The sequence below is a fragment of the Rhincodon typus genome, chromosome 4, assembly GCF_021869965.1.
Source record: "Rhincodon typus isolate 14 chromosome 4, sRhiTyp1.1, whole genome shotgun sequence".
NCBI lineage: Eukaryota > Metazoa > Chordata > Chondrichthyes > Orectolobiformes > Rhincodontidae > Rhincodon > Rhincodon typus.
In genome coordinates this window covers 9,638,989-9,652,136 of record NC_063335.1, presented here as the reverse complement: position 1 = coordinate 9,652,136, position 13,148 = coordinate 9,638,989, and the positions used below count along the sequence as shown (strand labels likewise).

The following is a 13,148-nucleotide window of genomic DNA, read 5'->3' as shown; positions in this document are numbered from 1 at the left end:
TATATTCACTGGTGAAATCCCTGATATACACTGCAGTCTGACAAAGTTTTATTTCAGCTTCAAATCACATTATATATTTCAACGTTTTACTTATACTTTTCAATGTTTTTTTTAATGCAAATAATTTGTACTGCTGTCTGTACAAGGTGTGAGAAATAGAACAAAGTTACTTGGAATAATGATGGATAATGATCCATTAAATATTCAAGAATAATCTTTAGCACTGAGGAGGTGAGTTCTGAGGAAATGTTAGAGAGATCAGCAGAGAACACCTTGAGAGGAGAGAAGCTTCATTAAGGTGTGCAAATGATTAAATGACAAGCCCAGAATATTACATCATAGTAGGTGAAGGATATAGAATGCACCAGACAAAATAAGTTGCTGGAAAAGTACATTTAAAACAGGTAATACAAAGAACTTCTTTACTCAAGGCCATTGATTGTCAAAAATGTTAGCCAGGAACTAGTCGGGAGATTGAGATACTGGTGTGAGAAGTGAATTAATGTACAGGCCTATGGGGTATGTGCCTAAGAGCCCCAGCGAAGTATGCTTCCCAACCCCACCCACCAGAATTAGCACAACGATGCTCAGGGGAACACAGAGTACACTGGAGAGTCAGTAGTGACCTCACTGGGTTTCACCTGAAATAAAAAGGGTGCAGCAAGAGTCATTTGTGAATAAAGATGCAGTGCTGTGAGCCAGGGGGCTTTCACACTGATGTGAGGAATCAACAAATTTAATAAATGTCAGGCATGGATTCTGTCACTCACTCATCATTGTGTTCATCGCTGAGCTCTGAATGCTACGTATCACTTGACGACTTGACATAAATGTGTTCGCAATCCCTCTCCCAAACCGTTGAGCACAATGGTGTGCTCTAAAGTGCCAGAGAGTACACTGATCGGTCGTTTCACAGAAACATTATCCCATAAATACCAACACCTGTAGGGAAAGGCCACCATCTATGTCTTTCCGGCCACAGAACACCAAGGGGCTGGAAACTGTACTAAGCGGCTTTGGCTGTATGTTTGTCATATAGTGAATCCCGCAAATATTAACTGCAACTGTAGTGAGTTGCATGCAGTACTGGGAATGGCTTTGACCACTGAAGTTGTTGAGCCACGTCTCATGTCTCACTGCTTCCTTCCAAAGCCCCAATCCCAGCAGGAAATTCATGCGGGATCATTCCTTCAGATCACCAGCATCGTTGGGTTCTCAGCCCAGTATCAGCTTTGACTCACCATTGAACTGCCTCCCACCTGCCCTATGTAGTACAAAGTGATATAGATGAGTTAAGTGCGTGGGTAAAGATTTGGCAAATGGTGTATAATGTGGCAAAAAGTGCAATTGTCCATTTTTGCTGAAAGATTGAAAAAAAATCATGATACCTAATTGGTGAGCGACTGTAGAGCTTTGATTTGCAGAGGGATTTGGACATTCTAGTGCATGGATTGAAAAAATATTACAAAGGATGTACAGCAAGTAAATGGAAAGCTCTTAGAATGTTACTTTTTATTGTATACAAAAGCAGGGGGGCTGGTTATGCTACATTTTATACAGGGCATTGTGAGACCACATCTGGAGTGCTGTGTACGGTATGAGTTAGATCTTACTTAAGGGAGGATGTAAATTCATTGGAAAAATTTCAGACGAGATTTACTAGATGAATACCTAGAATGGGCAGGTTGTCTTCTGAGGAAAGGTTGGACTGGCTAGGCTTGTATCTGCTGGAGTTAAGAAGAGTAAGAGGTGACTTATTTCAAACATACAAGATCTTGAGGGACTTTGACAGCATAGACATTGACAGAATGTTTCCTATTGGACCATAAGATCATAAGACATTGGAGCAGAAGTAGGTCACCAAGCTCGATCTGCCATTCAATGAGGTCATCTGATAATCTCCAACTCCACTTTTTCATTTATCCCATAACCTTTGATTACCTTAATGATTATAAATATGTCTATCTCAACCTCGTATATACTTAACAACCCAGTCTCATCAGCACTATGTGGTACAGAGGACCAGCCTCAGAGAAAAAGTCTGAAATAACTCCACAGAGGCCGGTATCCCATCATCAAGTCACCCTTTGTTTACATGCGGACAGTCCTTGACACTGACACAGCTTCCTCAGAGCCAGCTCTCAGAGTGAACAGCATGTCTGACACTCCTGTTTCTATCTGTTAGCCAGGGCTCCCCAATTGGACCAGATTAACAGCCCCAATCAGGGAACTCACATTCTATGAGGTCACCCTGGCTGACCTTGTTACCATCACAAGAGAGTCTAGAATAGGAATCACTATTTAAAACCAAAGAGAGTCAAGACAGGGATGAGGTGAACTTCTATTCTCAGAGAGTCATGATTCTTTGGAATTCTTTTCCAGAAAAGGTAGTGGAAGCACAGCCTTTGATTATTTTTAAGGCAGAGCTAGACAGACTCTTAATAAGCAAGGAGGTGAAAGGTTAACTGAGGTAGGCAGAAATGCAGAGTGGTGAAATCAGGCATGATCCTATTATGTAACTGAGCAAGGTTGAGATACTGAATGGCCTTCCACCCCTAATTCATATGTTTTTATGTATAAAGGGTTCATGTGAATATGTAAACAAAATATAGTTTATATCATCATTGGGAAGTCAAAGAGTCATAGAGATGTACAGCACGGAAACAGACCTTTCGGTCCGACTTGTCCATGCTGAACTGATATCTGAAATTAATCTAGTCATATTCGCAAGCCCACATCCCTCTAAACCCTTCCTATTCATGTACCCATCCAGATGCCTTTTAAATGTTGTAATTGTACCGGGATCCACCACTTCCTCTGGCAGCTCATTCCATTAACGCACCACCCTCTGTGTGAAAAAGTTGCTCCTTAGGTCCCTTTTAAATCTTTCCCTCTCAGCTTAAACCTATGCCCTCTAGTTTTGGACTCGTGCACACTGGGAAAAAGACCTTACCTACTCACCCTATCCATGACCCTCATGATTTAATAAATCTATATAAGGTCACCATGATGGAAGATCACGTGGCCACAAGGAAATGGTTCCTTCTAGCAGCCTCATTGCAAATGTAACATGTTGACCATTATATAGTTCGTGTTTCCTATGTTCAAATTAAAAAGGTAAGTTTGATCCTACAATCAAAAGATTCCTCCAATTTTACCAGCCTTGCTCCTTAACCAATTACAGAATACCCTGCATGAACTGGACCTGCCGAACATTCTGTAGTCAAAGTGCAGAATTTACCTAAGGAGAACCTGTAACTATAGCCCCCTCTAAGGACAGAAAAATCTCATCCATGTGGTGCAGTATTAACATCTAAGGTTACCACATTGCTACTATAAACTTGAATGAGTAGATTAACAATATCCACATTCAATTAATTGCCTAGTTGTATTACATTAGGTCTTCAAATAACTAACAGACCACATACTGTAACAACTACATAACTGATTGTGTCCACAACAAGATCAATGAATCAAAGCTGCAAGCATTTACAATCCCCACCATTTACATCATCCAAATTTTCCTGGATATCAACTAAAGTAGTTAAATGGCACTTACCATTGTCCATTACCATAAGAATCAATTGCAAGAAGGCACCACTTCTGATATATTAAGAGCAAATTCAGATTGTCCAAGTAGCTACATGCTCCTCATTTGAAGTGCAATTAACATGTCATTAGCTTATTTCATGTAATCTCACTATCTGTAATTTCACCATCCAACAAACCACCCTATAAACCCCACACTGTAGCCTCTGTTGTTAGCAAATAAGGTCAAAGACATCTTCTTTCATGACCTGCTGAAACCTAGGCTGTTAGTTGTGGTGTGTAGGAGAAAGAATTGGGAAATAAAAAACAGTAATCTAATGTACAAAGAAACAAGGAGCAGGAGTAGGCCATTCAGCCCTTCAAGCCTGCTCTGCCAACCCACATGGCTAATTCTCAACTCAATGCCTTATTCCTTCCTTCTCATCATGCCCCTTTAATACCTAAAAATGTATCAATCGCTCTGTTGAATATACTTAGTGACCCGGCACCCACCCCACACCCAACATCTGTGCCAGTGAACTCTGTACGATGGTCACCCTCACCTCAGTCCTAATGGCTCACTCTATATCCTGATTGTCTCACTGATTCTACATTCCCCAACTAGAGGACACATTTTCCCTGCATCTACCCCGTTAGAATTTCAATTAGATCCCCTCTCATTCTCCTAAACCCGAACGACTACAGACCCAGTAGAAGGAATATCTCTCTCATAGGACAGCCCTGCCATTTTCTGGTATCAGCCTAGTGAACCTTTGTTGCAATCCATCGATGGCAACTATATCCTTTCTTAGGTCCAGAGATAAAAACTGCCTGCATTACTCCAAGATTGGTCTTACCAAAGCCCTGTATTAGTGTAGTAAGACATGTCTACTTTTGAACTCAAATCACATGACAATATATTAGTTAAATGAAAGTTGAGATAGAGGGCATTATAACCACTGTATTCATCAACACCCTTCAACTCCCTTATCATACTGATGGTGGGTCAGACTGCTCTCGTGCTCTCTTTCTGTCTCTGTTGGATCATTTTGATAGTAATGGCACAAGGGCAACTCAACAGAGCGACAAATGGAGGGACAAAGGATGAAAATTCCTTCCATATTTCAAAACATATCTTGGTTACATCAGCGTTCGTGTATAGTGTAAAAAATGCATTGACCTCAACTGGTAAGGGAGGCTGAATAAACAAGCTATTAATATCTGTCAAATTAGCAAAAGGCCAAACACAGAGCAGCTCTTTCAGTACCCGTCTCGCCCTCAGTGTATCTGAGGCAAAGTCTACTCACCACTGCAATCTCCTTGTGAAATTTTGACTCTATACAGCTGATGTTTCTGAAGGTGCTGACATAGAAACCAATTCGGCTGTAAGAGAAAACATGACTGGTCAGCGAAGCTCATCTTCTTATTTCAATTGTACATAAAAGAAATGAAACCATATCATGTGATTTTCAATATGGAGCGAACCATTGATATTGACTTTAGCCTTCCAAAGACAGGCCTTCACAGAGATAATAAGAACTGCCGATGCTGGAGTCTGAGATAACACAGTGTGGAGCTGGAGGAACACAGCAGGCCAGGCAGTGTTAGAGGAGCAGGAAAGCTGGTTAACCATTTTTATTTTACAGTGGCGATGTATTGAAATTTCTCGTTTATGAAAGGGTTTTGATTCAGGAAAGCTGACGTTTTGGGTCGGGACCCTTCTTCAGAAAATTTTCTGATTTTCCGAAGAAGGGTCCCGACCTGAAACGTCAGCTTTCCTGCTCCTTTGATGCTGCCTGGCCTGCTGTGTTCCTCCAGCTCCACACAGGCCTTCACACACGCACTGAAGGCTGGGTTTAATACTGTGACTGGATTCCTCCAACACCCCATTCCCACAATTGGAAAAGTCAGGGTTGAACCTGCTCTAATAAAACAGGTGCTGAAGAAATGCAATAGGCCTGGCAGTGTCTGCGGGGAGAGAAATAGAAATGAAGTTTTGCGTCTGACATGTCTGTTCTTCATTTCTGAAGAAGAGTCACACAGAACCCGAAACGTGAACTGTGTTTCTGTCTCCACAGGTGCTGCCAGATCTGCTGAGAACTTTGTATTTTTATTTCAAATTGCCAGCATCTACAGTATTTCACGTGAGTGGGCCTGCTTTTTTCTGAAACTCACATTTTCTGAGCATTTTATATCTTTCAGTTCAATAAATCTTAATAAAAAGAATTTAAAAAAATTTTCTGAGTCTGAAGATTTCCCACTCGCTACAGGCCAGTACAGGGGGACGCCCAGTGGTGAAAGATGCCACCTGAGGGTTGGCGATTTTGAAATTTGTTTGGGTCCGGTGCTGGCGGTGGGGAAGCTGTGGCGGAGGGGCATCACGATGATATCGGTGAGGTGTGCCCAGCAGTGAGAGAAGCAACTATGATGTCGGTGGGTCCAGCGCAGGCAATGGCAATGCAGTGGAGGAGGACAATCGGCACAGCAGTGAAAGATGGCACCTGAAGAGTGGCGTCTTCAGCATTGGTTGGGTCCGATGCAGATGGTGTCGAGGGGTTGGAGGAGGGATGGTGATGCAGGCGTTGTGAACGATGAGCTGGCTCAGCACTAATGGACTCTCATTAAGCTGTATCTTTCTTTTTTCTTCCTTATTCTTAAACTATTCAAAATGGTACCAGATCATGGCAACAGTGGAAAAGCTTTTCTCTGTATTTTACTAATTTTCTCATTATAAAATACACACGACAATGAAAATCATTCATTCATTTATTCCTGGCTCACAGCTATTGAAATTTTGTTTATTTGTTCATGGAGTGTGGATGTCGCTGTCTAGGCCAACATTTATTGCCCATCCCCAATTGCCCTTGAGTAAGTCATTGGGAACTGCCTTCTTGAAGCACCGCAGTCTTTGGGGTGCATGGACACCCACAATTGTGCTAGCAAAGGAGCTCTGAGGTTTTGATCATGGCGAAATAGTCTTTAACTGGCTCTGGGTGTCAGATCTGCTGCATCAGGAGGGAGGTTCTGCCTCTGAAAGCTGCCGTTGAAACATGTGGTCAGTATTTTTCAATCCCTAGCAGCATCACTGGGAGTGATGACCATTTCTGGGACTACAGTGTTTGGGGGTGGAGTGGGGAAGGAAGGGAGTTGCAGATGCTGGGAGCTGATGGAGCCTCCACTGGGCCCAGGTATTCTGGAAAGTAAAATTCCACCTGCTTGCCTGCCACCAGCCTGAGCAGTGAATGCTGCTGAGCCTTACACTTAGCTCCAGCCTCTGATCACTCATGAACTAAATCCCAGTGACCATCAAATCTCCACCCAAACAAGTAAAATTCTGGTTGGGGTGGAGGGAACAGGCAGGTAGGTGCCCAGAAAGTTGCCTCTGTGACTGATGCCCAACTTAATATTCCCTGCTAACCCATCCCTGAAGTTAAAATTCAACTCCAAATGTGAACGTTGGGAATGTAGACATGTAGATCAATGATTTTCCTTTCCAAATTCACCCCATTTCTTCTATCACTTTTTTAAATTGGAGAAAGATTTTTCAATACAACAAGTAGGCATTTTCTTTATTCATTCACGGGATGAGGGCGTCGCTGGCCAGGCAGCATTTATTGCCCAGAGGGCAGCTAAGAGTCAACCACATTGCTGTGGGCTTGGAGTCACATGTAGGCCAGACCAGGTAAGGATGGCAGTTTCTTTCCCTAAAGGACATTAGTGAACCAGATGGGTTTTTCCTGACAATCGACAATGGATTCATGGTCATCAATGATCCTTAATTCCAGATATTTATTGGATTCAAATTCCACAATCTGCTGTGGTGGGATTCGAAGCCAGGTCCCCAGAACAATATCTGGGTCTCTGGATTAACAGTCCAGCAATAATACCACTAGGCCTTCATCTCCCCTCCACCATCCCTCCTCCAACCCCTCGCCACCGTCTGCATCTCAAGGCTTGATAGAAGTAGATCAAATAATGTAATAAAAACCGAGAGCAGTGGAAATACTCAGCATGTCAGATTGTTTCTGCGGAAAAAGAAACATTGTTAATGTTTCAAATCAATGGCCTTTTCATTAAAACTGGAAAATTGTAATTATAATTGGTCTTAAGCGAGTGAGAAATAGTTGGGCAGAATGCAGAACAAAAGGCAAGTATTGTGATTGGGTGAAAGGAAGCAGAGATTGAACGACAAAAGGTTGAATCACAGATGACCAAAGGCAGTGGGAAAAGTCGAGAAATAAAAGTTGGAGGAGTGTATGGCAGATTAATGAACAGCTGTCATATGATAGCAAAAAGAGAGAAGGACTAAATCCAGCAAAAAAAAAATGTTAATCTGAATCGAGGCAGATGTTCCTGTCTGAAATTGTTGAACTCAGATTGGAGATGAGATGAAAGTAGTATTACCCAACTTGCTGTGAAGGTGTTGGGACCCTTACTTTTTGATCTATATAAATGATTTGGAGATGGATGTTGAGTGCAAAAACTCTAAATTTGCAGATGATTTTAAGCTAGGGAGAATACCGAATTGTGAAAGTGAAGCCGAGAGACTTCAGAGGGGCATTGGCCAATTGGTCAAACCTCTTTACTCAGAGAATTGTTAAGATTTAGAACATGCTGCCTTGGAGATTGGTGGAGATGGATCCATATGAAGCTCCAAAAGACAGCTGGACATATATTTGAAAATGACAAATTTAGGAGGGCTACAGCAATAGGGCTGGAGAATGGGACTAGCTTGGTAGCTCTTTCGGCAACCTGTATGGACATGATTGGTCGAATGGCCTCCTTATCTACTGTAAAATTCTATGATTCAATATTGAGTCCTCAGGGATGGAAAGTGATTAATAGAAAAGTAAGGCACTGCTTCGCAAGATTGAAATGCAGGAGGGTGAGGACAAAAAGGTCAGAGTGGTAAAATAAAATGACAGGTAATTAAACAGTATAACATTTGGTAAGCGAATGGAGGTGTCCTGCAAGGAATTCACTTAACCTGCATTTGGTCTCATCATTGTAGAGCAGACCGCATTGCAAACAGTGAATAAAGTAGATAATTTACAGAAAAAGAAGTAAGTCGCTGTTTCACCTGAAAGGAAAGTTTGGGATTCTGGACCGTGAGGCGATAGGAGTAAAAAGGACAGGGTTGCAACTCCTGTGTTTGCATTCAAAGGCATTTTAAGAAAAGGAGGGGTACTGGGGGCAACCATGAAATTGTAAAGTGAAAGAATCCTTCAGAATGTTGAAAAGGAAGGGGATGTGGTATTTGGTGGCAGCATCATGCTGGAGTTGGCAGAAATGGCAAAGAGTGATCCATTGAAGAGTCTAGAGGTGGAAGCTGAAGGTATTATGGTTCGAAGTGGGAGGGGAATGGGCGACTGAAAAAGCGTGGAAAATGGACAAGCACATTTAAGGGCTCCGTTAAATATTGTGGGGGAGAATCCCCAATTGATGAAAAAGAAAGACATATCAGAAACACCAGTGTGGAACGTTGCACCTTATCCTCCAACCCTCTTTTTCCTTTTAGTATCAATTAAAAAACAAAATCTGGTAGAATTTACATGGAGATTCTTCCAATCTCCCACTACAATTCTGCAACTTTGGGGAAAGATTAGTGGAAACCCCAGTTGTTTGTGTCATTTTTCGTATCAACTGACTTTCTATCATTTTATCATGAACACCTACACAGCAAACACAATATAGTTTTATCAATGGAACAATGAAAACATTACGGCACAAAGCAGGCTCTTTATCCTATGACAACAAGGTGCAGGGCTAGATGAACACAGCAGGCCAAGCAGCATCATAGGAGCAGAGAGGCTTTATCCTATCATGTCTGCACCAGCAGAATACACCAGCCATCCAATTTAATCCTGCTTTCCAGCATCCCGTCTCTAGCCTGGCTGGTTACAGCTCTTAATGAGCAGATCCAGGTTCTCTTTAAATAAGTTAAGGGTTTCATCTCAGCCACCAAACTGGGCAGTAAACTCTATCTGGGTGAAAAAGCGTTTCCTAATGCCCCACCTAATCCTTCCACCAATCATTACATATATAGACCACTTGGTACTTGGTGCTAATTCTAACTGTATTATGATCACTATCTCCAAAATGGTCACCCACTGTTACTTTGTTCATCTGCCCAGCTTCATATTTAAAGACTAAATCTAGAATTGTGCCCTCTCTCATTGGAATTGCTACATGATAGCTAAGAAAGTTTTCTTGAATGCACTTCAAGACATTTGTACTTTCTGTGTCTTTGACATTGCTTGTATGGTAGTGATATTTGGGCATTTGAAAAGTCCAACTATTATTGCCCTATTGATTTCACACTCGGAAAAGTGCCTATATATTTGCTCCCCTAACCTTCTACTCCTATTTTCGGGCAAATTGTATATACTTAGCAATGTGGCTGCTCCTTGTTTTGTTTCTGACTTTAACCTATAAGGCCTCATTTGATGCTTTATGTCCTATAACATCTCTCTTCTCACCTGGTGATTGATTCCTAACCTATAGTGCAACACCCCCATCTCTTATCTCCTTCTCTATTCTGCCTGATAACCTTATAGCCACAGAGTCAAACAGTCAAACAGCATAGAAACAGACCCTTCAGCCAGCATGTCTATGCTGACCAACAAACACCAAACTATCCTCTGTGCCAAGGAAAACAAACCCAGCCTGTTCAGTCTCTCCTCATAACTGAAACCTTTTATTCAAGGCAACACCCAGGGGGAATCTCCTCTGCACCCTCTCCAGTGCAACTTCATCCTTCCAATAGTGTGGTGACCAGAATGGCACACAGTATTCCATCTGTGGCCTAGCCAATGTTTTATAACATTGTAACAAGACTTCCTTGCTCCTACATTCCCCATTCCAGCTAATGAAGGAATGTAATTAACTGGCCTATCCCTGCTGCTGTTTTGAACAAAGGAACTACTTTAGTTATTCTCCAGTTATCTGGCACTTCACCTGTGGCCAGTGTAGTATTAAATACCTCTGCCAGGGCCCAGCGATCTCCTCCCTTCCCTCCTAGGATACATCTCATCAGATCCTAGGGATTTATGCACTTTAATGTCCACTAAAGCTTTTAATACCTCCTCCGTTAATCTTAAAATGTTCTAGAATCTCACCCTCCCAAATGAAATCCTGGGCTACAATGTCTTTTCTCTCATACAGATGACAAATATTCACTTAAGATCTTAATCACACCCTGTGACACCACACACAGATTGCCCCATTGGTCTCTAATAGGCCCTATTCTTTTCCTGGTAATCATCATATTCTTAATATACATATAAAATACTTTAGGGCTTTCCTTAATCCTATCTGTCAAAGCCCTTCTTTGCCCTCCTAATTTTCTTTTTAAGCAACCCCCTACACTTTCTGTTTGAAGGGTCTCCCCTGTTTTTAATGCGCTGATATATATGCAGATATATGCTTCCTTCTTTTTCTTGAGCTCTCAATATCCCTTGACATCCAGGATTCCCTGGGCTTGCTGTCCTTGCCCTTCACTCTTAGAGAAACACGCTGGCCTTGAACTCACTCTGTACTACTTTTAAATGACTCCCACTTTCCAAATGTAGACTTCTCTGCAAGTAGCTGCTTCCAGTCTGTGTTTGCCAGGTCCTGTTTAATGATATTGAAATTGGCCTTCCACCAGTTTAGACACTTCTGCACTATCTTTAGCCCTTTCCATAATGACTTTGAAGCTTACAGAGTTATGGTCACTATCCTCAAAATGCTCACCCATTGACACTTCAATCACTTGATTGGCTACATTCCCTCGGATTAAGTCTAACACTGTCCCATCTCTGGTTGGACTATCTACATACTGGCACTAAAGCTCTCCAGGATGCACTTTAAAAATTCCACCCTGTCTAATCCTTTCACACTAAGGTGATCCCAGTTAATGTTAGCAAAGTTGCAATCCCTGACATCTATTTCTCTGCATATCTGCTCCACTATCTCACTCTTACTGTTGACAGGCCAATAGTATAAACCAAATAAAGTGATCACCCCTTTTTTATTACTAGGTTCCATCCAGATGGCCTTATTTGAAGAGCCTTCTAGGACATCCTCCCTCATTACTGCAGTGATGGCTTCCTTTATCAATAATGCAATGCGCCTATCTCTCTTACAAACCCCCACCCACCATGCCTTAAACTTCTCTACCCTGAATGTTGAGTTGCCAGTCCACCTTTTCCTTAAAACATTTCTCAGTGATTGCAACAATACCATATTCCCATGTGCTCATCAAAGTTCCAAGTTCATCCACCTGGCCAGCCAAACACCTTTCATTACAAAAGCTTTCCTGACCTCCCATGCAGCTTCTCAGCCTCCTGGACTATCCTAACCTTCCTTCTGTACCTGATGGGCCTTGCTTCCGAATTTACATTAACTCTGTGCCTCATCCCCCTTCCAAACGTATTTAAAACCTTGCCAATAGGACGAGCAAACCTCCCAGCAAGGATATTGGACTATTCCAGCCCAGGTGCAAGCTGTCCAGCTTGTACAGATCCCACCTGTAGAACCATAGATTCTAGACTCATAGAATCCCTACAGTGTAGAAGGAGACCATTTTCCCATTGAGTTCACACCTCCAAACAGCATCGCACCCAGACCCAACCCCCTACCCAATCCCTGTAACTCTGAATTTCTCATGGCTAACCCACCTATCTAGCACATCACTGGATACTATGATGCAAATTAGCGTGGCCAATCCACCTAACCTGCACATCTTTGGACCGGTCTATTATAATTGGAAATGCAGAAAGACCTGTCACTCCTCATCATTCAGCTTCTTTCCCCCTTACCAAAGTAGGAGCCAACTACAATACACTGAAAAAGAAGAAAAGAGCACTTCTTCATCCCCCTCACCAAACTCTCTCATACTTAGCAAACTCCCACTTCACACACTGCACAATAAAAACACTTAGTGCAGGAAAGTAGCACTAAGAGAGACCTCTAGTTACATTTTCTGAAAACAATTGACTCAAGTGTAAAAAAAACATATTAAACCAGCCACTAGTTAACTAGCTACAGCTCCTTTTGGAGCTAGTTAACTACTGAATTAATACAACAGTTCAACTTCTCTTAACTTTTTAATATTTAGTTCATTGCAAATTTAATGGAAGAACCGGCTTTAAAAATAAACCACTTAAGTCCCTCACACTCATGGGATCCCAGTGCAAATTGGGATGATTGGCAAATAAAAGTAGAATGTTTCATTTACATTTTTGGAGATGTTTCTGAGATTTTTTCTTTTCCCATATCTTCCTACATGTCTTTTTCTTCGCAGTCCAAGACGCTACTGGTCATCTGTGTCAGGTATGGGGTAGTGCAGGAGGGAAGGATAACTTGCTCCAGTCTTTCCTTCATTGTTATTACAGAACTGAAGAGGAGGTTAGCACTATTTAGTCAATACTGTATATATCAGCTTCTCCCTATAGCTCTGTACCTTCTCTTATGTTTCAAATATTTATCCAATTTCTCTTCAATAGTTAGAATGGCTTCTGCATCAGCCAAGGCATTCCATGCTTCAAGAATCTTTTGCATAAGTAAATGTTTCCCACTCACTCTCCATATAAATTGATGATCCATTGTCACTAACTACAAGTTCAATCTTTCTTTAA

At 41.8% G+C, this 13,148-nt stretch overlaps 1 protein-coding gene across 1 annotated transcript in view; it reads right to left on the bottom strand.

Annotated features, from left to right (window-relative positions):
- Positions 1 to 13,148, bottom strand: part of amph (amphiphysin) — a 199,362-nt gene that overhangs the window by 77,553 nt on the left and 108,661 nt on the right. Inside the window, exon 7 of the mRNA XM_048595638.1 lies at positions 4,836 to 4,911. Within this exon, the coding sequence (XP_048451595.1) occupies positions 4,836 to 4,911 (76 nt within the window). The remainder of the gene's footprint in view (positions 1 to 4,835; positions 4,912 to 13,148) is intronic.